Here is a 26,830-nt window from a genome sequence, read left to right as displayed (position 1 = left end):
TTGCTGTCTTTCATTCAGTTCACACAGAGCCCATTTTCACACCTTCTGCACTTTTCCCATAGATTTAAACCAAAGAGAAAAGGCTTTCTGCATCACATTTAATTGTTCCATGAGTTCCTGTCGAGTTCCTGTATCATCCTCATCCAATAAGGCCTGCAGTTCATTGTCTTCAAACATTTTTGGTGTTTTCCCGTACTTTTCATCTTTCACATCAAAACCACCACTTTTGAATTTTTTAAGCAACTCAAAACACTTTGTTTTCCCAATAGCATGTTTGCCAATAGCTTTCACAAGCATTCAATATGCAGTAGTTTTTTCTTCAAATGATAAAAGAAAACCAATGCTGTCCGTAAATCGTAGTTTGTATGCACAAAATTTGACATGCTTATTGGTTTGAAGCAGATACAGATGTATGGAACTTGGGTTACTGTGTGTTGACATTTGTCATCAGCCATTACAGGAAGCAGATGATCCTGCAGATGTGGTCTCACAGGCCCTACAATGATGGCTGGCACCATCTGTAGGGAAATTTTGGTTTCATACTTCTACACCTGATATGTTGGCAGCAGTAGAATCGCTTGGCAGTGAGCTTCAAATGCCAGTTCTCTAAATTTTCTCAATAGTGCTTCTCAAAAAGAAATTCATCTTTCCTCCAAGTACTCCCATTTGAGTTCCTGAAGCATCTCTGTAACACTTATGTGTTGTTCGGACATACGAGTAACAAATCTAGCAGCCCACCCCTGAATTGCTTTGATGTCTTCCTTCAATCTGACCTGATACAGATCCTAAATATTACAGCAGTACTCAAGAACAGATCACAACAGCATCCTATATATAGTATCCTTTACAGGTGAACCACTCTTTCTTAAAATTCTCTGAATAAACTGAAGTGGACTATTCACCTTCCCTACCAAAGTTCTCATGTGTTCGTTCCATTTCATATTACTTTGCAACATTACATTGAGATATTTAAATGACTTGACTGTTTCGAGCAGTAATGCTGTAACTGAATGTTACAGGTTATTCTTACTACTCATCCACATTAACTTAACATTTTTTCTACATTTAGAGCTAGCTGACATTAATCACATCAAATACAAATTTTGTCTATGTTATCTCATATCTTCCTACAGTCACTCAACTTTGACAACTTACCATACACCACAGCATTGTCAGGAAACAGCTGCAGATTGGTGCCCAACCCTCTCTGCCAAATCATTTATGTACATAGAGCACAATAGTGATCTTATCACACTTCCTTGGGACAGTACTGTTGACACTCCTGTCTCTGATGAATATTCATTGTCAAGGATGACATACTGGGTCCTATTACTTAAGAAGTCTTTGAGACACTCATATATCTGTGAACATATTCCATTTGTTCATACCTTCATTAATACCCTGCAATGGAGCACTTTGTCAAATACTTCCTGGAAATCTAGAAATATGGAATCAGCCTGTTGCCCTTCATCCACAGTTCACAGTATATCATGTGCAAAAAGGGCAAACTCAGTTTTGCATGAGCAATGCTTTCTATACGCATGCTAATTCATCAAAACAAGCTTCTCAGTTTCAAAAACATTTATTATATTCAAACTGAGAGTATTTTCAAGGATTCTGAAGCAAACTGAAGTTATGGATATTGATCTGTAATTTTTGTGTTTGTTCTTTTAACCTTCTTATATTCTGGAGTCACCCGTGCTTTTTTCCAGTTGCTTGAGACTTTCTACTGGGTGAGACTTTCACTGGGATTCTATCCAGACATGGTGATTTATTAGTTTTCAAATCTTTCAGTTGTTTCTTTACACCAAGGATACTTATTACATGTTCTTTGTATGTGTGTGTGTGGGGGGGGGGGGGGGGTCATGTGTGTAAAATGGCTTGATGTTAAGCTAACTAATTTCACACACAAGAAAGTACACATCATGCACACATCACTGCCAACCCCTGCATCTCGGGTTGGAATGCTGGATTTGGCAGTCATGTGTGCATGAGATGTGCTTGCATGTACAAATAGTGTATATCTCTGTTTTACTGACGAAGGCTGTGGCCAAAAGCTTTATGTAAGTGACTTTTAATTGTGTCTAAATGCAACTTAAAGTGCCTTCTTAATGGTAAGTAGCAATCTGCTTTTTCCTACATTGTCGACATTCCTACCTTAAGTTTCCACTGTTTGATTACCTCGAAAATTGTGTAGATGTGTGGACAGATGTCCTAGGAGAGGACAGACACAGCGTAGTCCACTGAGCTGCAGGGAAAGAGAAGTATGTCTGAGCTGATACAAGATGACTTAGACCAAATTTCTAGTTGGTGTGATAAATGGCAGCTGGCCCTAAGCATAGGAAAACATAAGTTGATTCACATGAGTAGGAAAAACAAACCCATAATGTTTGGATACAGCATTAGTAGTGTCCAACTAGACAAAATCACATTGATTAAATAACTATATTGGAGATGCCGAGTCACAGATAGGCACAACAAAAAGACTCTCACAATTATAGCTTTCAGCCATTATCGCCTTCATCAAAAATAGACACACATAAGCATGGACGCGTGTGCCCACACATGGGCACACACACACACATACACACACACACACACACACACACACACACACACACAGAGAGAGAGAGAGAGACAAACACAAAAATGCAACTCACACACACAACTACAGTCTCAGGCAACTGAAACCACACTGTCACATTCCATCCTCGGTTTTCCATTGTTTGATTAAATAACTAGGTGTAATATTGCAAAGTGCTGTGGAATGGAATAAGCGTTTCAGTACTGTGGTAGGGAAGGTGAATGGTCAACTTCAGTTTATTGGGAGAATTTCAGGAAAGTGTAGTTCATCTGTAAAGGAGGCTACGTATAGGATGCCCGTGTAATCTATTTTTGAATACTGCTTAAGTATTTGGGATCTCAACTAGGTTGGATTAAAGGAAGACATAAAAGCAATTCAGAGGCAGGCTGTTAGATTTTATTATAGGTAAGTTCAAACAACATGCAAGTGTTACAGAGATGCTTTGAGGACTCAATTGGGAACTATGGAGGAAAAGTGACATTGTTTTTAGGAGCAATATAGAGAAAATTTAGAGAAATAGCATTTGGAGCTGACTGCAGAACAAGACAGATTATGTTGGTGTACTGCTATCTTTTTAAATCTTACTGCTAATATTCTGTTGGTTTTGTTGTCCTGAGACAGACAAAGCAACAGGAATACATTCCACAATGGTGTCTGACACTGAGGTGCATATAAAACAGATATGTGCTGAACACATTGTGCCAATTTAATTTAAATCCACCATATCTTGATAAAAGTGTATGTAAATGTTACATAGATGTGAGGTAGTGTGTATTGCATATCAGTGGTACTGAAACCAATCTGTAGGATGAACCATGCCCCAGTCAACTCAGAATAGCAGCAATCCCTCATAATGAACAGTGTCTCTGTCATTCCACCTATGATTACTGGCATATTAGGACCAAGGAATTGCATGCATACTTGAATATCAGCTTTAATGCCTTAGAAGAGATGCTATGTAACCTCCATTATTGTTAGTACCTGATTTCGGAGTTTTTATCCTCATAGAACCTGCCAAATGCTGAACGTAGAGGCTTAGAAGAGGTTAAATAAGACTTTTGCAGAAAAGGTAAGGACTAAGGGGCATTTTTGCAGAAAAATATGATTTTTGAATAGATTTTCTGAATTATAACTAAAGAAAATCAATAACATGAATTTGCATATTTGAGGAAAATACATAACAAATAAAGTCATATACTGCACTTAAAGCATGTATCGTGCAATGTCACTTGTCTCTATAACTCAATAATGCATCATCATGTTGCTGCATTGGTGACACTTGATTCTAGTTATTTTTATAAGAAACATGGCCCTCACTGAAATAAAAAATTCTTGCTTCTTTGGGGAAAAACTGAGTCAGCCTTTACTTAAATGCTGTCTGACAATAGAGAGGTATATTAAAGAAACAAATCAGTGGCAAGTGACTCTGCTCATTTTTGTAGATATGAAGCAAAGTTGCATGGTGTGTTGACATGTGCTGAATAGTATTCTTTAAGTGTAGTTTTGTCATGGCTAAACAGAAATAATCAAAAACTGGTCTGTGCCACCAGTGCATTGGTGAAGGCTCCAGTCTCACAACTGACAGCTGAGTAATATTTTGCCAAGTCTGTAAAATTAAGTAAAGTATTTTTATGATTCATTTTACATACCAGTCTTCTTGCTATTGTTTTTCCCTTGGATGTTCAAATCAAAATTTAAAATTAGTCTACTGACATGCATAAGTGATAAAATAATTGAAGTTGACATTTTACACGATCACATTCTTCTTTTTTTAGTTACTGTCTGCTTCTTCATGATTGTATGTTTTAACTTTATGTATGCCATGATAAAAAGTCACATTTTCTTCAACATAAACATTCCACAGCTCACATTATGAGTATCACCAGGGAAACCAACAAACAACAAATTCAGCCAGTAATTTCCTGTATGACAAGTAGTGTACAGCTTGAATCTTGACCTGCGTGAAGTTTTAGTGTCAGCTAATGTGCCATAGACTGCACTAAAGAATCCTACTTTTAAGGGCTTCCTGGAAAGTATAAGCGAATGCAACTTACCAGATGAGTCAATACTGTGCAAAAATCACTTGAGACAGGTGTATGGAAAGGCTGTTGCTGATGAAAGAGCACTGGTGACAACTATAACTGGCTTTCAGTTGACAAGACTACTGAAAATTGTGGTAGGTTTATAGTGAATGTTGTTGTGGGAAAATTTGATTACATTACACTATGAAAAACCCACCTACTCCTGTGTAAAGAATTGAAGAAGGTGAAACACAATACTGCAGTCCACAATGTCAGGGATGCCCTATGCATGTTACTTTTAGTAGATGACACTGATGAGATGTTTTACAGTTCGTGACATACAGTGCTGCCTATATTTCTTAAAAGTGGCAGTAACACTGAAAGAATTTTCTATGCCAGGATGACTCCTTGCATTTGTGTTGCCACAGATCTACACCACCTGGCATAGGAAGCCAGAAAGCATTATCCTGAGGTTAGGTAAACCTGCATTCGGTCCTTTAAGGAAATAACTATAAACATTCTCTTCCCACATAAACCCACACTTAGACATTGGTGTACTCAGTTTTTATCAGCTTTATGTTATGCCAAACACTACCAAAAAGTCAGAGAGGTATTAGACAAAGTTCACTCTTGTGAATCATATTTTTTTGAAAAAGCCAAGACAGCCCTTAAGAATAATAATAATGTTGCATCCTTGCCAGTTTTAAGAGCTCACTGCCAAAATCTACCTGATACAATTCAATGCCTACCTGCACCACTGGAAGATGTTGTAGAGATCATCTCTGAGATGCAGATTTGTCTGGAGAAAAAACCTACTTCAGTGGCTACAGCATACATTATTAAATTAAGGAATATTCTTCTGAAGAATCCTGGATATTAAGATAGCAAGAAAGTGCACACAATTATTCAAGACAAGAGTTTGAATATGAATTGTATTGGGGGGCCACTAGCAACTGCCTCAATGAAACATTCATTACTGGCCTCTTGTTCTGTAGAGAAATATTTCTCAACATACAAAAATATACTGAATCACAATCAAAAAAGTTTCAAAGTACAAAACAGAAATGCGATTAACTGTGTGCACTGCAATATCAAAATGTAATATACAATTTCTCATTAATTGTACTGTGAGGCCACAGATTGTGGTGATACATATGTACATATCTCAAGTGTGTGGTTTTATGTGAGCGACACATGCCAATAATTTTTCATAACAGAACTTTTCATTAAAATACTACAAAAAAAGAAAATAAGTGTAGCAAGGTTAATATCTCAATTGTTTATGCAACTTCCAAGTGTCAATATAAGGAATAATTAATTGTTTATTTTTCACAAAGGAGTAGAATAGCTGTGTCACAATCATACTAAAATTTTTTTGTCAAAAGACTCCAAAAATGGCTGAAATAATTTGTTTGAACCTAAAAGGGCTATTTCAAAAAAATAAAGAACCAAAAAGAAGTCATTTTATAAAAACCCAAACATTTGGACACAAAGTGTGTGCAAGATCGGTAACACTGATACTTACAAGACAACAAAAGAATCATCAAATGGAAATTTGTTAGGACCTGCTGAACCAACACAAAGCTGATGGTGATAATTTTCTGGACACCATCATCATCAGAGATGAGATATGATTCAGAATTCAGATGACTGCTGTGGAGTGTTGAATTGAGAATTCTCCAACAAAGAATAAGTTCAAGTTACAGTCATTTGAAGACAAAGTGATCTGTAATGTCTTCTGGGAGAAGCAGAGACTGTTTCTGTTGAATGTACTGGAGCCTACTGCTCCTCCTACTCCTCCTTCTTCCTGAAAAAATTTATGCTTATGCAGGTCAATCACAAAGTCTCTTCAGACCTTCTCTTTTCTCCTGCAGCCTATTGTTCATCATTTCCTCCCATTGTAGTCCTTTCCAATTCACATCATCCTTCAGATGGTCTTTCTATCATATCTGTGGTCTTCGAATTAGTCTTATTCCAGATTCTCTCCATTCAAGAGATCCTGTTGGTAGCATTTCTTTTCTCATTCTTTTTATGTGGCAAAACCATTTCAACTCATGTCTCTCCATAGTTTCTTTTAGGGGATTGACATCAAGCATGTTTTGTACTATTCTATTTCTTATCCTGCCCTTCTCATCTCACTCAAATGATGTTTCGCTGTGCAAACTCAGCATGCTACAAGAAAACACTGACTATTCTGAAAGCTGACATTTCCAGAGACAGATAACAGGAAAGACAAACTTCTGTCTGCAATGTGATGACGGCAGCTCAAAATGTTTTTTGAACATGGAACTCATTGAGAATTTGCTTGGACTGTCATAAGACATCCGCCAAACATTCCTGTTTTAGCACCTTCAGACTATCATCTTCTTGAAGCTATGAAAAATGGACTATACAGCCAACATTTTCTAGACTCAGATGCCATTGTCCAAGTTATAAGATAGTGACTAGTAGTAAGTTTTTAAGATTGCAGCATTCAGACTTTTTGTTCATTGCTGTCAAAACTGAATAATGAATGGTGCTGACTAAATTGAAAATGGAAGTATGTAGCTGATGTCTTGTTCATTTCAATTGTGCAATTGTGCTTTCTGTACCTGTTGCAGCATTCAGACTTTTGTTCATTGCTGTCAAAACTGAAAAATGAATGGTGCTGACTAAATTGAAAATGGAAGTATGTAGCTGACGTCTTGCTCATTTCAATTGTGCAATTGTGCTTTCTGTACCTGTTGCAGCATTAAGACTTTTGTTCATTGCTGTCAAAACTGAATAATGAATGGTGCTGACTAAATTGAAAATGGAAGTATGTAGCTGATGTCTTGCTGATTTCAATTGTGCAATTGTGCTTTCTGTACCTGTTGCAGTTTCCATGAACTCAAATGGGAGAGATTAGTTTCAGAATGACCCTTGCACTAAAAGCAGCTGATTTAGAAAGCAAATTGTAGCCTTGTGGATGAGACACCATGGTACAGAAATCAACAGCAGTGGCAATGTTCAAACACTAGAGAGTGATGAACACCCAGCTAAAACAGTTATTTTGATGGCATGTAAACTTTTCACCAAGCCTCATCAATGCAGGCCACATGTGAAAAGCAAAACTACATCCTGAATCAGTAGTGGGGACACCTAACTCCAAATACAGCACTCACTGACTCTTCATTACAAATAGCAGACTGTAGATACAGTTTTTGAAGCTGCTTTTAAGTAGTTGATATTTTGAGAATTTCATGGTAGTATGGTAAAATACGTGAATGTGGTAACATATAAGAGCAGATATTATCAGTATATGCTCAAACCAAATGATATTCATCTGAAAGTTGCAAATGGGTCTACTATTATAATATATGATTATGCTATTGTACCTTTAAAACTTTGAATTTTGTATGATGTTTTATCATTGCCAATAATCAGTGCAATTTTTTTCATTTATTTACTTTTTTTATTGTTTAAGGTTTTCTTACCTGATTTGCAGCAGTTACTTTGAATGTATTCCACATTATAAGTTCTCATTCAAAACAACTTATATAATTCTAATATAGTCAGCTAGAGTTAGAAAAACTGTTGGAGATACAAGCTATGTTAAATTGTTATGGTAATTTTTGGAGATAATAAGTGGTATCCAACACCATGTATCACACCATTAAAGCACCCAACAATCCAACACACAATTACTAGACAGAGACCATCTGTACATGCACAACTACCTTGGTTAACTTCATAGAAAGTGACAGCTGTTAAACCAGAATTTGTATTAAATACGGAGCAAGGAATATGTAGACTATCCAGTTCAAGCACAGTATTACCACTATATGTGACACATAAGAGTACACATGTAATTACACAGAAACCTATATTGAAGATTTTGGTGCAAATCTATGTCATAAATTGATGTGCTCCATACTCCATGGTCAACCTGGTGAGTGCTTACAATCAAGTCCCATTCTTTGCCTAGAGATTGCTGAAACTGTAACTTGTGTAAAATTAATCCTGTATAAATATAGAAGTATCCTACACAATCTATGTAAGGCAACACACATTTTTCAATGGCTCATAAACAAAATAACTCATTAACTTTTGCTGTGTCTACACAGTTGATGTCCTGGTTATGCAAAAGTCAGGAAAAGGACACCTCATTTATTTTTATCAGCTGTTAACCAGACTGAGTGAACATGGATTAGTAATCAGTACTTCTAATTGTATCTTGAATGCAACAAAGTAGGACTCCTGGGGCACATAATGAATACTCCGCAAGCTACCTGACGATGTGTGGAGGAGGGTACCTTGAGTACCTCTATCCATTCTCCCTTCTATTCCAGTCTCGTATTGTATGTGGAAAGAAAGATTGTTGGTATGCTTTTGTGTGGGCTCTAATCTCTCTGATTTTATTCTCATGGACTATTCACGAGATATGTGTAGGAGGGAGCAATATACTGCTTGACTCTTTGGTGAAGGTATGTTCTCAAAACTTTAACAAAAGCCTGTAATGAGCTACTGAGTGTCTCTCCTGCATATTCTTCCAGTGGAGTTTATTTATCATCTCCGTAATGCTTTCGTGATTACTAAATGATCCTGTAATGATGTGTGTTGCTCTACGTTGGATCTCCTCTATCTCTTCTATCAAACCTATCTGGTACAGATCCCACAATGGTGAGCAGTATTCAAGCAGTGGGCGAGCAGATTCTTCCAGTGGAGTTTATTTATCATCTCCGTAATGCTTTCGTGATTACTAAATGATCCTGTAATGATGTGTGGTGCTCTACGTTGGATCTCCTCTATCTCTTCTATCAAACCTATCTGGTACAGATCCCACAATGGTGAGCAGTATTCAAGCAGCGGGCGAGCTAGTGTACTGTAACCTACTTCCTGTGTTTTTGGATTGCATTTCCTTAGGATTCTTCCAATGAATCTCAATCTGGCATCTGCTTAACCGACAATCAACTTTATGTGATCATTCAATTTTAAATCACTCATAATGCCTACTCCCAGATAATTTATGGAATTAACTGCTTCCAGTTGGTGACCTGCTATATTGTAGTTAAATTATAAGGGATCTTTATTTCTATGTATTCACAGCACATTAGACTTGTCTACAATGAGATTCAGTTACCATTCCCTGCACCATGTGTCAATTCACTGATGTGTAAGTGTCTTTTTGTTATGCCTATTTCCAACTTAGTGCATCATCTTAACAGTCAGTAGCTACCTATCTTTTCCTTATATTGCTGATATTCCAACATTATGTTTCCATTGTTTGATCCTGGACAATTGTAAAGGGATCACAAGTAGATTCCATATTTCTAGGTTTTTAGATAGCTATTGATACTGATCCTCACAAGTGGCATCTAATCATACTGTGTGCCTACAGAGTACATCTCAGCTGTGAAAATGGATTCACAATTTTCTGTTAGAAGGGGCATAGCTATTAGTGACAGGAAGTGATCTACTGAAACAAAAGTTACATCTGTTGTTTTGCAAGGAAGTATTATAGGTCCTCTGCTATTCCTAATCTATGTAAATGATTTAAGACACACTTTGACTAGCATTTTTAAATTGTTTACAGGTGATATAGTCATTTACCACCTAGTCAAGTCATCAGTTGGTCAAAATGAATTACAAAACTATTTCAGACAAGCTAACTGCATGGTGCAAAAAGTCACAATTGACACTAAATGAATACTAAAAAAGGGTTCCATTAAATTTTGATTCGCAATGAGTCACAAATATTTAAATGTTCCCAGTTCAACTAAATACATACGGATTATAATTACAGACAACTTACATTGGAAAATTTACATAAAAAAATGTTGTTGGTAAATTGAACCAAAGACTGTGGTTTATTGGTAGTTTATGTGTGTTCATTCTACCTCCTCTGGAGTACTGCTGCAAGGCATGGGACCCTTATCAGTAAAGACTGATGCAAGACATCAAAAAAGTTCAGAGAAAGACAGCTTGCTTTCTGTTATCATGAAAGAGGGAAGAGAGTGTCTTGGACATGATAGATAAGTTTTTTTTTATAACATCGCAATCATAGTTACACAACATGTTTTGTAGAGAACAACTTCCACATTTTAATACCACTTTAAACAACTCAGTCACAGTGCGAGGTCAAAATATCTCATTTGAAATGACTAGTTTTGTTTAAAAGACGATGTTTTAAGTAAGAGTAATTACTTAAAATATCAAGGAAACTACACAATAATTTTAAAAATAATCTGCCTTGGTAAAATTCAATTTCATGTTTCTATCCTCAAATCAAACACAATTATTTGATATACAAAAAACAACAATAAGTTAAATTATTCTTTGGAATTTCCTAGTGAAATTTTTATTTACATGTTCTTAGCTCTTCTATTCCCAGTCAACCCAGTTCAGTCATGAATAACATACAAACAGAAATGGCATCTACTAAGGACCTTATTTTATTTTGATGCACTTAATCTTCCATGACATTTGTCATCAGCATAAGTTGCAACTACATTAAACGTCAAAGTCAAAATACTCCCATACTTAGGCAATGAATATAGGGGAGCAGATGGAGGAATACCGCATGACCACTCTTGGCAAAGCCTTAGTGGACATAGTTTGCCATTGTCTTCCTCTGACTTGTTATGAAGTGTTGTTACATGTGTGTCTGTGTAGTGTGGATGACTGTGACAAGTGCTTGTACAATGCAGTGTAGAGTCTCACTTCATGACACACTGCGGAGAAGTTTGGGATTGAATCCAGGACATTGGCACAATAACTGGTAATCAGTAACTTTATGCCACTACTTCTCTTGCACTTACCAGCCAAATATTGGCAGTGAAAATTTGTTATCACCAGGATGCAAACTAGCCTACCTCTGAGCTGAGTGAATAACTTACTTTGGCTAAAACAATCAGGTTTGCAGTTATGTAAATTATCATTATCTGACTTAAAAGCATCTTGTAATTATGATGTATACCTTGGTTAACACCATAATAATGACATCAAAAGTCACTATTACATAATAAAGTGCCTCAGTTGAAGCTACGCAGAGTACTAGAGACTATCATCATTGTCTGAGATGATGAAAGATAGTGGGTTGTCTGAAGTGTGTCACTTCTGATGCACCGTGCTATCATGTTTTGTGTTTTTGATTCCTTGTTGTTCTTATACTATTTATATTAATTTCCTTTTCCTGTATCTATTTTGCTCAGATTTCAAACATCTTACACTATTTTATGCTATCACACATTTTTCATAAGCTGATAAATTCCACAGAAGCATCTTGTTTCTTAAGTCTTGCTTCCATTCTTAAGGGTAACATCAGAACTTCTTCTATTTAAATTTACTTTTTCTGCTATTATGATGATACAAACTGTTATGACTTGAATTTAAGCTCCAAACTTACACTCAGATAGTGAACCTTCCTAGCAGGTTAAAACAATATGCTGACCCAGAACCACCTGCAGTGCTCTTACATACTGGGGTAGCCACAATTAACTCACAGCTTCCCCTCGTAACCTTACTTGTAGATTGTAGATTGTATTTTATTGGTCCTGTTGTCTACATAGCAGCTTATGCATAAGACATTGGACAAGTCAAGTTATAAATATACAGGCTGAAAGTAATTTCAAGGCATACATATGTAAGCTTACAATAATACACTTTACACATAGGTAAGTATTTATATAATACATTTCTTAAATTTAAATATTCTTCAATGGAGTAAAAGCAGTGATGCTGTAAATATGACTTTAGAGATTTTCCAAATGTATTGACCTCAGTGATAGCTTTTATGTTTTCAGGAAGTTTGTTGTAAAGCTTAACTCCCATGTGAAAAGTACCTTTTTGGCACAGTGCTGTGCTGATTTGAGTCATATGTAAGTTTCTGTTTTGTCTGATAAAGTGCTTATGTATATCACAGTTTTTTTGTAGTCTCCGGTCCTTGCCTATTACATTTAATTTAAAGAACAAAAGGGTTTCCATAATGTATACACATGATAATGGGAGAATACCAGATTTCTTAAACATGGGTTTACAAGAGTCTCTAGGCTTGCACCCAAACAAGATCCTAATGGCCCTTTTTTGTAGTTTAAAAGTGCTATTAGCTGTTTTAGAGTTTCCCCAGAAGGTGACCCCATATCTAAGACGAGAATGAAAGTACACATGATATGCATTCAATACTGTTTTCTCACTACAGCATGATTTTAATGAACAAAGAAGATAACATGTTTTGCTCAGTTCAGCATTGAGATATTCAATATGCTTATTCCATCTGATGTTACTCTGCAGCCAAAGACTTAAGAATTTGGTTTCAGTACTGTTACCAACTGGCTCATCATTGATAGAGACTGATGGGATTAACATGTCCTTGTTAGGAACATTGTGGAATTTTAGAGCAACGGTTTTCTTACTGTTTATTACAAGCTGATTACTCTGTGCCCAGTTACTAAGTTGTTTCGTAACCGTGTTTACTGTCTGCTGTAACTGTTCATCGTCACCTCCTTTTAGTAGAATCGTGGTGTCATCTGCAAATATGATTGTTTTGTGTGCATCAATATTTAAGCTTATATCATTTATGTACAGAAGAAACAGAAGGGGTTCCAATACGGATCCTTGGGGTACACCACATTTTATTTGTTTATAGTCAGATAAGTGATTAGATACAGTTTTTAGTTCAATATTTGTGTGCTTGACGCACACTGACTGCATACGATTTGTCAGGAAGGAACTGGTCCACTTGTTGGACAGACCTCGAATACCATATCTTTCTAGCTTTGATAGCAGAATTTAATGGTCCACCATGTCAAAAGCTTTTGACAAGTCAATAAAGACTCCTATTGTTTCCTGTTTTTTGTCCATCAGGTTTAGAATGGAATTGATGCACTCATACACAGCAGTTGTTGTTGACCTCTTATTTCTGAATCCATGTTCGTTACATAGGATGCTGTTTTTATTAATAAATTTCATAAGTTTCTCATACATCACTTTTTCCAGTACTTTAGAGATGCAGGAGGAAATTGTGATGGGTCTGTAGTTATTTACATTGTCTTTATCCCCTTTTTTAAATACAGGAATAACTTTTGATGTTTTCAACACATCAGGGAAAGTGCCTGCCTGATGTGAGCAGTTGCATAAATGTGTGAGTACTTCAATCAGGTTTGATGCACTCTTCTTTAACGTTGTTGCAGGTATACCATCAATACCTGCCGATTTGGAATTTTTTAGTCCTTTTATTGCTTTAGCTACTTCATCTTGTGAAACAGAACTGATGTACATTGATCCTCTACATGCACTTATTTTATATTCATTTGCCTGGGTGCTCTTAAAGTTTGATTGTAACATATTTTCAGCAACACCTGTGAAAAAGTTGTTAAATGTGTTGGCTACTTCTAAGGGGTTTGTTACTTTTTTATTTTTATGTGATAGTGTTATATTTTTCCAAGGTTGTCTGTATTCTCCGCATTCTTTTTTTATAACACTCCACATAGCCTTTGATTTATTAGCTGAATTATATGATTTCATCATTATGCATTATTTTTGCTGCTTTTATTACATTTCTTAATATTTTGGAGTATTTTTTATAGTATGCGCGTACTACAGGTGAGGAATTTTTTGAGTTACATATTTCATTAAGTAGTCTTTTCTTCTGGCATGAAACTCTTATTCCCTTTGTGATCCAGCTGTTTGTTCTAGAGTTTCCACGTATGGTTAATGTTTTCAGTGGGAATGCAAGTTCAAAGAAATGGGTTAATACATCAATGAAAGAGTTGAATTTTTCATTTATATCGTTCATTTTGTACACTCCTAGCCATTTTTCTTTCTGTAATAAGTTGTTGAAGTAGTTCACATTATGCTGATTATAACTTCGATATGCTGTTCTGAAAGACATGTTGTTAATAATACTGCCTTGTACTTTTATGCTTAATATTTGAGCAAGATGATCACTAAAACCTGCATTGAAAATTCTTAGTGAGGTGTTATGTAAACTCTTCTTGACTAGAAACTGATCAAGAGCTGTTTGGCAAGTTTCTGATACTCAGGTAGCTGCTTTTACTTCAGCCTTTAAATTGTAGGATGTTGCAAGGTTCAAAATGGTCTCCCTATTTCCACTATTCGTGAGGAAGTCAATATTGAAGTCCCCACAGATTATCAATTCACAATCCATTTTATTTACTTTATTTAGTAGTGACTCCATTTTGTTTAAGAAAAGTTCAAAATTCCCAGACAGTGATCGGTAAACTGTAGCAATAACCAGGTTGAACTGAGTAATTTTTATAGCTGCAATTTCATAATCCTTTTCGACATTTGCCCTAGTTAAGTCAGGTTGTGTAATAAAATCTACATTATCCTTTGTGTAAATTGCTACCCCAACCTGCTTGCTGTTTTTCCTGCAGTAGTAAGTAGCCAAATCTCATCTCCTGCCTTCCAAACTTCATAGTAGTTCTGCAGCATACCTTGCTGGACTATCATTCCTGAATGAAATGGTATCATAGTGAAATGGTTTAGCTGCATATGAAGAGATTATTTTCCAGAATGAATCTTTCACTCTAAAGCTTCTTAGCAGTTTAAAACTGTGTCCCAGACTAGAAATCAAATCCAGAACTTTGCCTTTTCTGGGTAATTCTTTCATTGACAGGTTATCCAGTTATGGCTCACAGCTCTCCTTCACAGTTTTACTTAAACCAGTACCTCTTTCCTACTTACAAAACTTCACAGAAATGCTTCTGCATAACTTGCTAGACTAATACTCCTTACTCACAGAGTGTTTCTTGAAGTTTATTGTTTAATAAATCTCTTTTCAGCCTTTAATTCAACTATCTCCAATAGATTTGTTTTTGGAGATTTATTTATTTATTTATTTCTTACACCATGGATCCAACTGTGACAATTTCACATGGATGTAGTGTGTGTCAATTTTTACATTGTCAATGACAAGTACTTGTACACTATGTTTACAGGTAAAGAATATAAAGTTACTTAACCACTACAATGATCCATAACACAATATAATGGAATGAGAATCCTTAGACCTACAGATTACAGGTATAAAACAAAGTAAATTAAACCTGAAAAGGTCATATAACCCAGACTGTTAAATATAAGCAGTTAACACTAAAAGAGTTACATATGTGACAAGAATGTTCAGCTTAATGTTCAATTTATATGATAATACATCTTATTTTAAGGCCGTTTCTCACTGTGTTTCATAAACTCTTCCAAACTGTAAAATGACATGGCTAAAAGAAATTGCCTCAGAAGCTCTTTAAATGTAGATTTGTTGGCAATTTCACATTTGATTTCTGGAGGAAGAGCATTAAATATCTTTATACCAGAGGACTGTACACCCTTCTGCACAATCTTCAAATTTTTACCTTCAGTGTGGAAATCATGTTTCCTCCTTGTGTTATACTGATGGTATTCACTGTTACATTTGTATAAATCAGTGTTTTTACTTATGAAACACATAAGTGAGTATATATATTGAGAAGTAGTTGTAAGAATTCCCAGATTCCGGAATAGGCTTCTGCTGCTGCATCTAGGATCTACACCAGACATCACTCTTACAACACGCTTCTGAGCAATGAATATTTTCTTTGCAAGAGGTTGATTTCCCCAGAAAATAATTCCATATGCCATCAAAGAATGGAAGTAACCATAGTATGCAGCTTTTTTAATGCTTAAGTTTGCACTGTCAGAGATGATTCACATTGCAAAAACTGAAGAGCTGAGTCTCTTGTCAAGATCTAAAATGTGATGGGACCAGTTTACTCTACAGTCAATCTTCACACCTAGAAACTTTGTTACTTCCACTCTTTCTATGACCTGTGTGGCATATTTAACAGTCATTTCTTCCTCAGTTTTGGCAGTTGGGGTGAACTGAATATAATTAGTCTTACTAAGGTTAAGTGAAAGACCATTTGCAGTAAACCATTTCATTAAATCTATAAGAATAGTATTAACAGACTCTTGAACATTTTCACATTTAAGACCATTAACCATTATGTTAGTATCATCTGCAAAGATGGTAAAATTGCACTGAATCATTGAAGAATAAGGTAAATCATTTATAAATAACAGGAACAGTAAAGGACCAAGAATAGAGCCCTGTGGAACTCCACAATTTATGTCTCTCCATTCCGATGAAATCATTCCACCACACAAATTGTCTGACTTATCTAAGACTACTTTCTGTTTCCTCTCTGTCAGGTATGACTGAAGCCAGTTATTTGCTACACCACTTATTCCTAGATGGTCTGCCTTCAGTAACAGTATTTGGTGGTTCACAGTGTCAAAGGCTTTACATAAATCACAAAATAACCCTGTTGTCACCATTTTCTCATTTAGAGATTCCAAAACCTTATCTATAAAAGCATATATTGCTTGTTCAGTTGACAGACCTTTCCGGAAACCAAACTGATGTTTGCTGAGAATATTGAATTTATGTAGGTGTTCTAAAATTCTAGAATACATGAGCTTTTCTAGTACCTTTGAAAACACAGTCAGGAGAGATATTGGTCTGAAATTTTTAACATCAGTTTTCTCCCCTTTCTTAAAGAGAGGCTTCACTATAGCATACTTTAGTCTATCAGGAACAATTCCTTGCTGCAAAGAGGCATTGAAAATATGACACAGTATATTGCTTACAGAAGTACAACACTGCTTTAACAATTTGCTAGAAATATTGTCTACTCCACAGGAGTTCTTGGTTTTCATGGAGGCAATTGTTCTTTCAATTTCTGATACTGTAACAGGTCTAATATGCATTTGGATGGTTTTGTTAGGGAAAGCATTTCGCAAAAAGGTCAGGGCATCATTCACAGAACCCTTGCAGCCTATTTGCTCAGACACTGACAGGAAGTGTTTATTAAAGATTTCAGCTATGATCTCAGGATTTTGCACAAGATTCCCTTCATGTTTGATTATGAAGTTTTCTACAGCTCTTTTTTTATTGTTCCCTGTCTCCTTGTTAACTATTTGCCAGACAGTCTTCATTTTATTATTGGAGTTATCAATTTCTTTTACATAATACAGTGCTTTTGATGTCTGAATAACTTTCTTTAGGATTTTACAATACATGTTATAATGGCTGATTAATTCTCTGTCCCTTGACCCTCTGGTTGCAACATAAAGTTCTCTCTTATATTTACATGACACTCGAATACCCTTTGTGATCCATGGCTTCTTTAAGGACGAGGAAATATTGTTCCTAACAAACTTTTTAGGAAAAGCTTCTTCAAAGTGGGATAGGAATTCATTTATGAATATGTTGAACTTTGTATCAACATCATCTACTCTGCGAACTGAATTCCAATCTTCATGCTGCAGCTTATGGTTAAAAAATTCCAGGGTCTCTTTGTTCATAAGTCTGATTGCCTTCCAGGATATGACTGCTTTCTTGACAGGTCTGTAGTCATGTAGAGTGAGGAGCTGTCCATCATGGTCTGATATGCCATTTGCTATTGCAGTGACAGTGAAGTTCTGGTATAAATTTACATCTAAAAATATATTGTCTATCAGAGATTGACAGTCAGGTGTGATCCTAGTAGGAAAGTCAACCACTGATGTAAGATTGTAGGAACTCAGCAAATTCTGGAGCTCTACTTTGTTGTTGCATTCCATTGCGAAGTTGACATTAAAGTCCCCAAGTAAGATAATGTCATTATTTTTAGAAAATAAGGTTGATAGTAACAATTCTAACTGAACCATAAAGACTGTGAAATTGGTTCCTGGTGCCCTGTACACTGTAACTACTATTAATTTGGAACTGTTTAATGTCACTTCTATTGCACACACTTCAAACTGTTGGTCACTGCAATATTTCCTTACATCTACAGATCTAAAAGTTAAATTATTCTTAATGAAAATTACTACTCCACCTTTTCTCATGCTATCTCTACAGTAGTAGGTGGCAAGGCTATAACTGTCTATATGTAACATTTCAATTCCTTCTGTAATATGGTGTTCTGAGAAACATAAGATCTGAGCATTGTTCATAAAGTTTTTGTTATTTATGTTAACTTCTAATTGATCTAGTTTGCTTCTTATTCCCCTTATGTTTTGATGAAAAATGGAGAAGTTGTTTGGATTATTAGCTATTTTGGTGGTTTCTTCTTTCTCGTGCCTGTGGTTAAAAAATCCTTCAGATGAGGAGGACACACAACTTTACGTTTACCTCCTGTTCTCTGTGATGATGTCGATTTTTCTTCAGTAGATGCTTCCTTCTTTACTGAAGATGATGAAACTGTTGACTTGCTTGTTGATTTACCTTGAGCTGATGCTGTCAATTCCCTTGAAGATGATGAAGCTATTGACTTGCTTGCAGGTGGGGATAAGATTGCTGTTGCTGTAGGCTCCAGGGGTTGTACTGCTGTTGCAGCTGGTGTTTCTGCTGGCAGTGATATTTTTGACGAACTGCATGTAGGCAGGTGCACAAGTGGTGTTGCTGTAGGTTCACAGAGTGGAAATGCTGCCTTTTCTTCTTCTGCAGTACATGTAACCATTGAGTTATCTCTGTTTGGTGAAGAAACAGAATCATCTGAGCATCTAGGTACTGAAACTTCTGATCCATTCATTTTCTTCGTTTTTGTTATTAAGCATACTGGCAGAGGGATTACAGCACGACCTTCCACTGTGTTGCAGTTAATAGTATTTAACAATTGTTTGCACATAGCTTCCTTTCCCTGTGTGTTCCAGTGCATACCATGCTTTGTAAAGTGAGCTCTCTCCATGCTGTTTGCGTCAGTAAAGGTAGCCTGTGGGAAACTGCAGCAGAGTTTTCTTATTTTCCTGTTGACTTTGTTAATTTCTAGGTTAACACACGAGGTACTTATTAAGTCATGCCTATGTGGAACACTAAGCACGAAAACTTTTATATGTGAGAGTTTTTCCAAAGTTTCTTTGAGTGCTCTTGTTGCATGATGGCTTTCATTACGATAAACATCGTTTGCACCACCTATTATGACACAGACAGAGGAATTTTTTGTTAGCTTTTCACAGTTTTTCACAATCTCGCCAAGAGGTGCACCTGATTTCACAACACTAGTAATTTTGTAGCGAGATTGCATAGCTATCATTATACTGGCTACTACTTTGGCATGGCTATCTCCTAATATACATATTTCACTTTTATTTGGCACTGGATTGACATTAAGTTTCTTCCCTGTAGATTTACAAGTTAAACTCACTTTTTTGAGGTTGCTGTTTTCATCATTGGCAGACTTATAAACATCATACTCGCAGCATTTAATTGTTCAGTAGGCCTGTATAATAACAGCTTGCTGCACTTGTTAGTATTTGCCGAGAATAATGTTAACATAGGTTCATGATGTTTTGAATGGATCGTTTCTATAGGATTAGGGAAACGATTACAAATAACACTTTCTTCCGAGTTTCTTCTTTTTTCAAAAGAACTTACCACTTTTTCAATGTCGAGGACGTATTTTCTTGCATTCTGTAAATCCTGTTTCAAACAATCTTCAACGGATTCATTGCGACCATTTAAAAATTTCGTGAGAGCAGTTACTTGTGGATCACACTGCGCCTGGCCACAACAACATGAGTGATCTGTCGTATTTATTTTACACAAACACGATGAGTGAATCCACTTATTAATCACTGGACACAATCTGATACCTTCTATAACCTCTTCATTGCACAATACGCAATTTATATCAATAATACTACTAAATTTCGCGGAGCAGTTTACTATAACGTCTATACTCTGCCTTGAGCAAAACACAATTTCTTACATTTCTTTTTATTACCCAGACTTGTTTCATTAACCAACAGCACCATAGTGGTTTTTCTGTTCCTGGATTTTATGTAATTCAATGTAGTTGTTTTGTTTCACTGTCTGTCATCTGCAACCACATAGAACTTAATGTAGAACAGAAGATAAAATGAAACCTACTGATGGTGCTGTAACTTCAGTTAAACATGTCTGGGGAATAAAAAGAAAAATAAGAAACTGTGTTTTGCTCATGACAGACCCCCTCCGAAAACAAATCTATTTATAAGCAAACATGGGACTAAAGAGCTTCAAACTCAAAATAGTTATCTTTGATTTGGCTACTTTTGTTTAGTTATATTTTCCACAAATGCCAGATTATTATTGCCAATCTGAAGTTGAGTGAGGTTTTCAATTTTTATTTTTTACAAAAGCAAAGTCTGTCCCATTTTATATGATCAATGGTTAATAAAGTTTCTTTCCAAAGCATACAACAGATGTAGTTAATTCTGATCAGGCTTTATGTGATAATGCTGATGTAAATTTAATTTTTCATGTTACCTCTCAGTCAATAAGCATTAATCTCAATGAACATATGCCAGTATGATTGATTCACACAAAAAATTGTCCATAGCTCACATGGTTTTGGGAATGATTACAAAATCACAGGGACTAATCAATAAGCTTTTAAGTAGTCTTGCAACAAAAGGAACAACATTAGGGTTTAGGCAAGGAAATACACACAAATAATCTTATTGTTTAAGGTCATCATGAAATTGGTTAATTTTATTTTCTTTGTGGGGAGTGGGAAGGGAGAAGAGGTGCTCATTACAAATATATATTGTCATTCATCTAAGAATTTAGAGACAGTAAAAGAAAAAACACATATGACAATAAAGAAAAGGAAGAGCTAAAATACTTACAAAATATGTGAGCATCTTCACAACCAGTGCATTTTATAGCTGGATGCACAACAAATGTCTTTGTTGTCCTTTGAATCAGATATGTAGTTGAGAAAATTTCAGCCTTGAGTATTACCACAGGTGATGCTCTTAATATTACTGCATGTCCAGATAAATATGACCCAACTGCCACATCTGTAAATTAATGAGACAGTCATCTTTCAATGTGTGGCTTTGTTGTCTGTTTATTTTATGTTGTCAATGTTTATGATATAGATATTGTTAGATATTAAAACTCTGAATGAAAAAATTTAGATAATTTAATTCCTTCTTCTTTCCTGTAAGGTTGTTTTTATTTGTAAAATTGAAATTTTGACACATTGCTTTTGCAGGAATCTGTGTATTTCCTTTAATATCATTTTGTGTTCTCACTGTTTTGTGTAACTATGCAAGTTAAAACCAGATTGAACTGACACCTTCGAAAATAACAGTCATATGCTTTCAAGTTTTCCCACTGTAGTGAGTACTCACAATGGATAGCAATAGAAACAAAAGAATAATTTATACAAAAACCGTGAAGTAAGATAAGAATTCAACATCTCATTGACAATAGGGACATACAAGACAGAAAATAAGCTTGGACTGAACAAGGACAACGAGGGAAATTGGTCATGCCCTCCCAAAAGGAACCATACCAGCATTTGCCTTAAGTGATCTAGGGAAATTGCAGAAAAACTAAATCTGGATGGCCTGGTGGAGATTTCAGCCACTGTCCTACTAAATACAGGTCCAGTGTATTACCTCTGCACCACGATACTTGTTGCAATTTTGTCATTATCTCCACAGTTGCATCTTCTGATTGTACAACAAGTGATGGTTTAAGGCAGCATAGTTAAATACCAGCTTCTGTTGCAGCACTGCTGCAACACCAGAGGGGATCATGGAGTTCATCTTATGAGCTTATAACTAGAATTGACTTATTTTGATTAATCTGTGCACTTTGCAGTTTATTTCTCATATTGCTTCCATGTTTGTGTATTTATTATGCACAGTCTGGCATTTTAATAACTGTTTATAATATCAGACCTTAAAATTCTAACAATCATATTTTTATCATTGATTACAAAATCTTGTTAATGAATATTATTTAAGATGTCAATGCTATGAATGTGACAGCACATTCTGCATCTACATGTACATCAATACAATGCATGCCAGTACTGTTATCTTTCGCTCCTTTCCTGTTTCACTCCATAAGAGCTCTGAGTTCTCTGATTTTCTTATTCCTAGGAATTTTACTGAAGTTACAGTTTCCACGGATTTTTTGGCCAGTAGTATAACTGAACAGAAGTGGATCTATTCACCTATTTATACACAATATGGTACATTTATTTATGTTCTGGATTACCTGCCAGCCCCTACTTCAAACATTGATCATATGACAGTCATCCTGACTATCATTACAGTTATGGCATGTAGATAACAGTACTATCTGCAAATAGCCACAAAGAGCCTCTGATTTTATCCTCTGGATTGTGAATATCAACTGTAAACAGTAATGATGCACCATTAAGAACATGTTGAGTTGTGTCTGCAATGAAGTGTGTATGTGTTGTTATGTGTTACGTGTAATCAAATGACAAATCCTATATCACATGTGTGATCTATTGGATGTTAAACAAATAAATAAATAAATAAATAAAAATGTACTGAACCCAGTTAGAGATCTGGCCTGACACTTGGTAAGCTCATATTTTGTTTATTAAACAAAAGTTTGGAACTGTTTCTGTGCCAGTACAATCACTGAATGACTGAATAGGGGATTTCAATCCAATTACTGAATTTATAAGGAGCAGTCAAATGAAAACAGATCACCTGCTACAACAGGACCATGGAACGATTGCATTAAAAAGTAATCACTACACGCATTATAAAAATTTATCTCACTGGGAAATGATACAATTAATCCCTTTTTCATAGATCGCAGAAAGTCGATGACAGATCTGCAACTGTACTCACTCTTGCACTACTGGGTCTGACTGCAACTGGCATCCATGATTGTGTTTCTTCAAGTTGCAACACACATGCAAATGTCACAGTGAAAGGTTTGGACTGTACAGAGGATGCTCCAGTGTCTCCCAACCAAATTGCTGAAGCATGTTTTCATCCAATTGGTAGTGTAGAGGCAGATACAATTATGGAACAGGATGTTTCTGTCCAACGTCCTGGGCATTTTGATTTTGTGGCATTTTGCAATTTCCACGAAGTGTCTTCACAGTGATCGTGGTTGCCCACTCAAAGAACTCTATGACCAGAAGGGCCCTGCAATTGAAGGACATGGTCATCATGGCCTTACCAGAATTTGTATGAAAAGTTATAAATTTCTTTGGTGGGGTGAATGTGGGATGTTCCTACTGCTGGCTTTACCATCTGCTCTTGGCCTGTGAGCCTGTTGTTGGAGGGACTCATCCTGTTGCATGACAATACTGCAAATTGCATGAATGCTACATTTGAGCAATTTTGTTGGGAAACTCTGCAGCATCCAGCATACAGCCTGAATCTTTCACAGTGGATTCTCACACTTTGGCAATCCGAAGAAAGACATGTGTGGATGTCAGATTCAGTTGGGTGAGGAAGTGCAAGAGTGGATGCTGCTGTAAGTCCATCATTGGCTGACCATGTTCTATGAAATGGGAATTGATTGTCTCACCGCCCAGTGCGGTAACTATCTTAATGTGTATGGTGATTACTTTTGAATGGACCATTCCATCATACACAAGAACAAAACTTTTTGGAGATTTTAGTCAGATTGCATGATAAAATTTTAATATCAAATTCATTTTGAGTGCTTCTTGCACTGGTCTCTTCACACTTGTTTTGGCATCATTCAGCTTTCATCTGCTTACTAGACTTTCATTTCATTTAAATCAGAGATGAAACACACTTCACTTTCACAGAAACTTTCTAACATGGTTACTGATCTACTTTACCATCTCTCACACCCTTGAATTGAAGATATTTATCTAAGTCTTGCTATACATTTCTTTCAAGTTTTATCCATTTCTGTTTCACATCTAATCTTCAGACATAAATATTTGATATTACTACTATGGAATTTTATCCTGTCACTCTTGATAACCAAAAGTACTTGCCTACATTTTTAACATACTTAGCAGTATCCATAGTTATTGACGCTATCACGGCTTTTTGATCACTGTTTCCCTCATCAATGTTAGTTGATTTGAAAAGTTTGGGTCTCTTAGTTCAAAGACATTGCACTCATGCATCAGTTCTTCAGCTACCTTTTCAGACAAAACATTCAGAACAATCTCAGATGAATCCCTGTTTCTGGAAGTATTTTTAATTGCATGACTCCCCCAGTCTTTTGCTGGTAAGTTTAAATATCTTCCGATTAAAATAGCAAGATACAAATTCCAAGTTGTCATTGAAGTGGTCTACCACAACAATTCCTAATGCAGATGGCCTGTATAAGCATCCAATTACCATGTATGGACCCCTTTTGTTGCCTAACTTCATCCAAATTATTTGGTGTTCAGAGCCTGTAATAAGCACACTTGATACTATGAAGTGCTTAATGACAGTAAGTATGATGCCATCACTGGTGTCTAACCTAGCATTATGTTATACATTCCAATCTAATTTACAATTTTACTGATGTTCATTTTTGGTTTCAGCAAACTTTATGTTCCTAATATTATGTGGATATTATTACCCTTCATAAGTGAGACTAATTCCAGGACCTTACTAATAGCACATCAATATTTTCTCTTTTCAATCTAATAGACTGAAAGTACTCCTTTGAGAGTCACATGACCGATCTGACTTCAGTTTCAGAGATACTTCATTCATGCATGAATGCAATTTCTGATCTAGCTGCTGTTTCCCAAGGATCTCCCTTACTGGTCTAACATTTGATCTCCCAATGCCCAACAGCCTGACTCTCTATGATTCTCTGGATTTAGCAGGTAAATTGGCCAGTGGCCCAACAGACCAGGCTTCCAGTGCTGCCTCAGATATATAAGCAACACAGGGCAGGAATTAGTACCTGTTGATAAGGTTTAAGGGGGGCAATCGGTACAGTCAGTTCACAATTTTGCCTACTGCCCAGACATACATGAATCCACCACTGTCCATCACTCACCCTCCAGTGGACCACCCCTGGTAGCTGAGTGGTTAGCACGATGTAATGTCATACATAACGGCCTGGATTTGATTCCCGGCTTGGCCAGGGATTTCCTCCATTCAGGTACTGGGTGATGTGTTGTCCTTATCATCATCATTTCATCCCCATTGACACGCAAGTCACCAAAGCAACGTCAACTTGAAAGACTTGCACCAGGTGTCTGGTCTACCTGATGGGAGGCCGTAGCCACATGGCATTTCCATTTACCCTCCCATGAGGACAAACTGTGTGGACAATGTGCATAGGAATATGCAGTGACATTGGGGTTGCCAAAGATTTTATCAGGCTCAAGGGTGGTACAGATTTTTCTGATGGTCCAAACACATCCCTACAGTTCAGGCACCTGCCAGAAGCTGTGGATCATACCTAATGCAGATTGTAGCAGTTTACAAACAACAGCCAAATTATCATGAGTCTGCATACAATGAGCTCAGTCCTCAGTTTCATTCTATGCAAAAACTACATCGAGTCAAAAAAAAAAAAAAAATAAATAAATAAATAAATAAATAAATAAATACATCAACCAATCAGTCACAGACTGACTGAGAAAGAAGATGCAGACTGCAATGATCACAGAATTCAAAAAGGTAAAGTGACATAAGTGTTTATAATGACAGGAAACTACAATGCAGATTAGCAACTGAAAAATATGCAGAGGGTTAAAAAGGACTGCCAAACAGATAAATAAACAGTTACTTTTTACTCATATTTATAAGCACAAAAGACTGCTATTAAATTAAACAAAGCATACAAATGTGGGCTGCTGGTGCTGAGCTTGGTCTGCTCTATAACTGGAGCTCATCAAACATAAGTTGACACAAAATAAACAAAATTACTGCAGAATAGCAAGAAAGGCTCATTATTTCATAAAAAAGAATCAGACAGTCACTCTGCTATGCACTAAATTTTCACTTCCTAAATGCTCAGAGACTGGGACCAACTCAGAACAAAATTTTCAAACTTTTGCAGCACTTGTTTTGTTATTAGATACAATTGATAGCAGACCACTGCTAAACATAAGAGTTGTCGTCTTGTTAGAAAATAAATAAAAATATAGTAAAATGTGGGATGCTGTTGTGACAATATCACAGGATGTGCCAGAAATCTATGGAAGGACATAACATCAGAACAAAATGATTTCATATCACAGTAAACAGTAACTTAGGTTCTACTACAAAAAATGAATTTTAAGAGATAAATAAATAAGCAAAATAATAAGAATTACAGAAAATAAAAATGCAAACTATGTGTTTACAATAAAGAATAGTCACAATTACAAATGTAGATTTGGGAATGTATTTGTAGATAACAATGCAAGATATGCTAAATACTGAAGATCAGGAACTCTTCTCTCACGTAAAATGATCCTTATAATAGGAACTACCTTGAATCTTTTTTAAACAAGAGCTCATTTTCTACCAAACACTTATT

The 26,830-nt window shown here is 36.0% G+C and overlaps 1 protein-coding gene across 2 annotated transcripts in view; it reads right to left on the bottom strand.

Moving 5' to 3' along the window:
* LOC126268028 (integrin alpha-PS5-like) overlaps positions 1 to 26,830 on the bottom strand; it is a 554,707-nt gene that overhangs the window by 158,283 nt on the left and 369,594 nt on the right. For both annotated transcript variants that reach the window (XM_049973448.1, XM_049973449.1), the window contains exon 12: positions 21,217 to 21,390. In XM_049973448.1, the coding sequence (XP_049829405.1) occupies positions 21,217 to 21,390 (174 nt within the window). The remainder of the gene's footprint in view (positions 1 to 21,216; positions 21,391 to 26,830) is intronic.

This window comes from Schistocerca gregaria, chromosome 4 (assembly GCF_023897955.1).
Source record: "Schistocerca gregaria isolate iqSchGreg1 chromosome 4, iqSchGreg1.2, whole genome shotgun sequence".
NCBI classification, from domain to species: Eukaryota; Metazoa; Arthropoda; class Insecta; order Orthoptera; family Acrididae; genus Schistocerca; species Schistocerca gregaria.
Note: the sequence above shows the minus strand (reverse complement) of the source record. Positions and strands in the feature narration are given on the sequence as shown.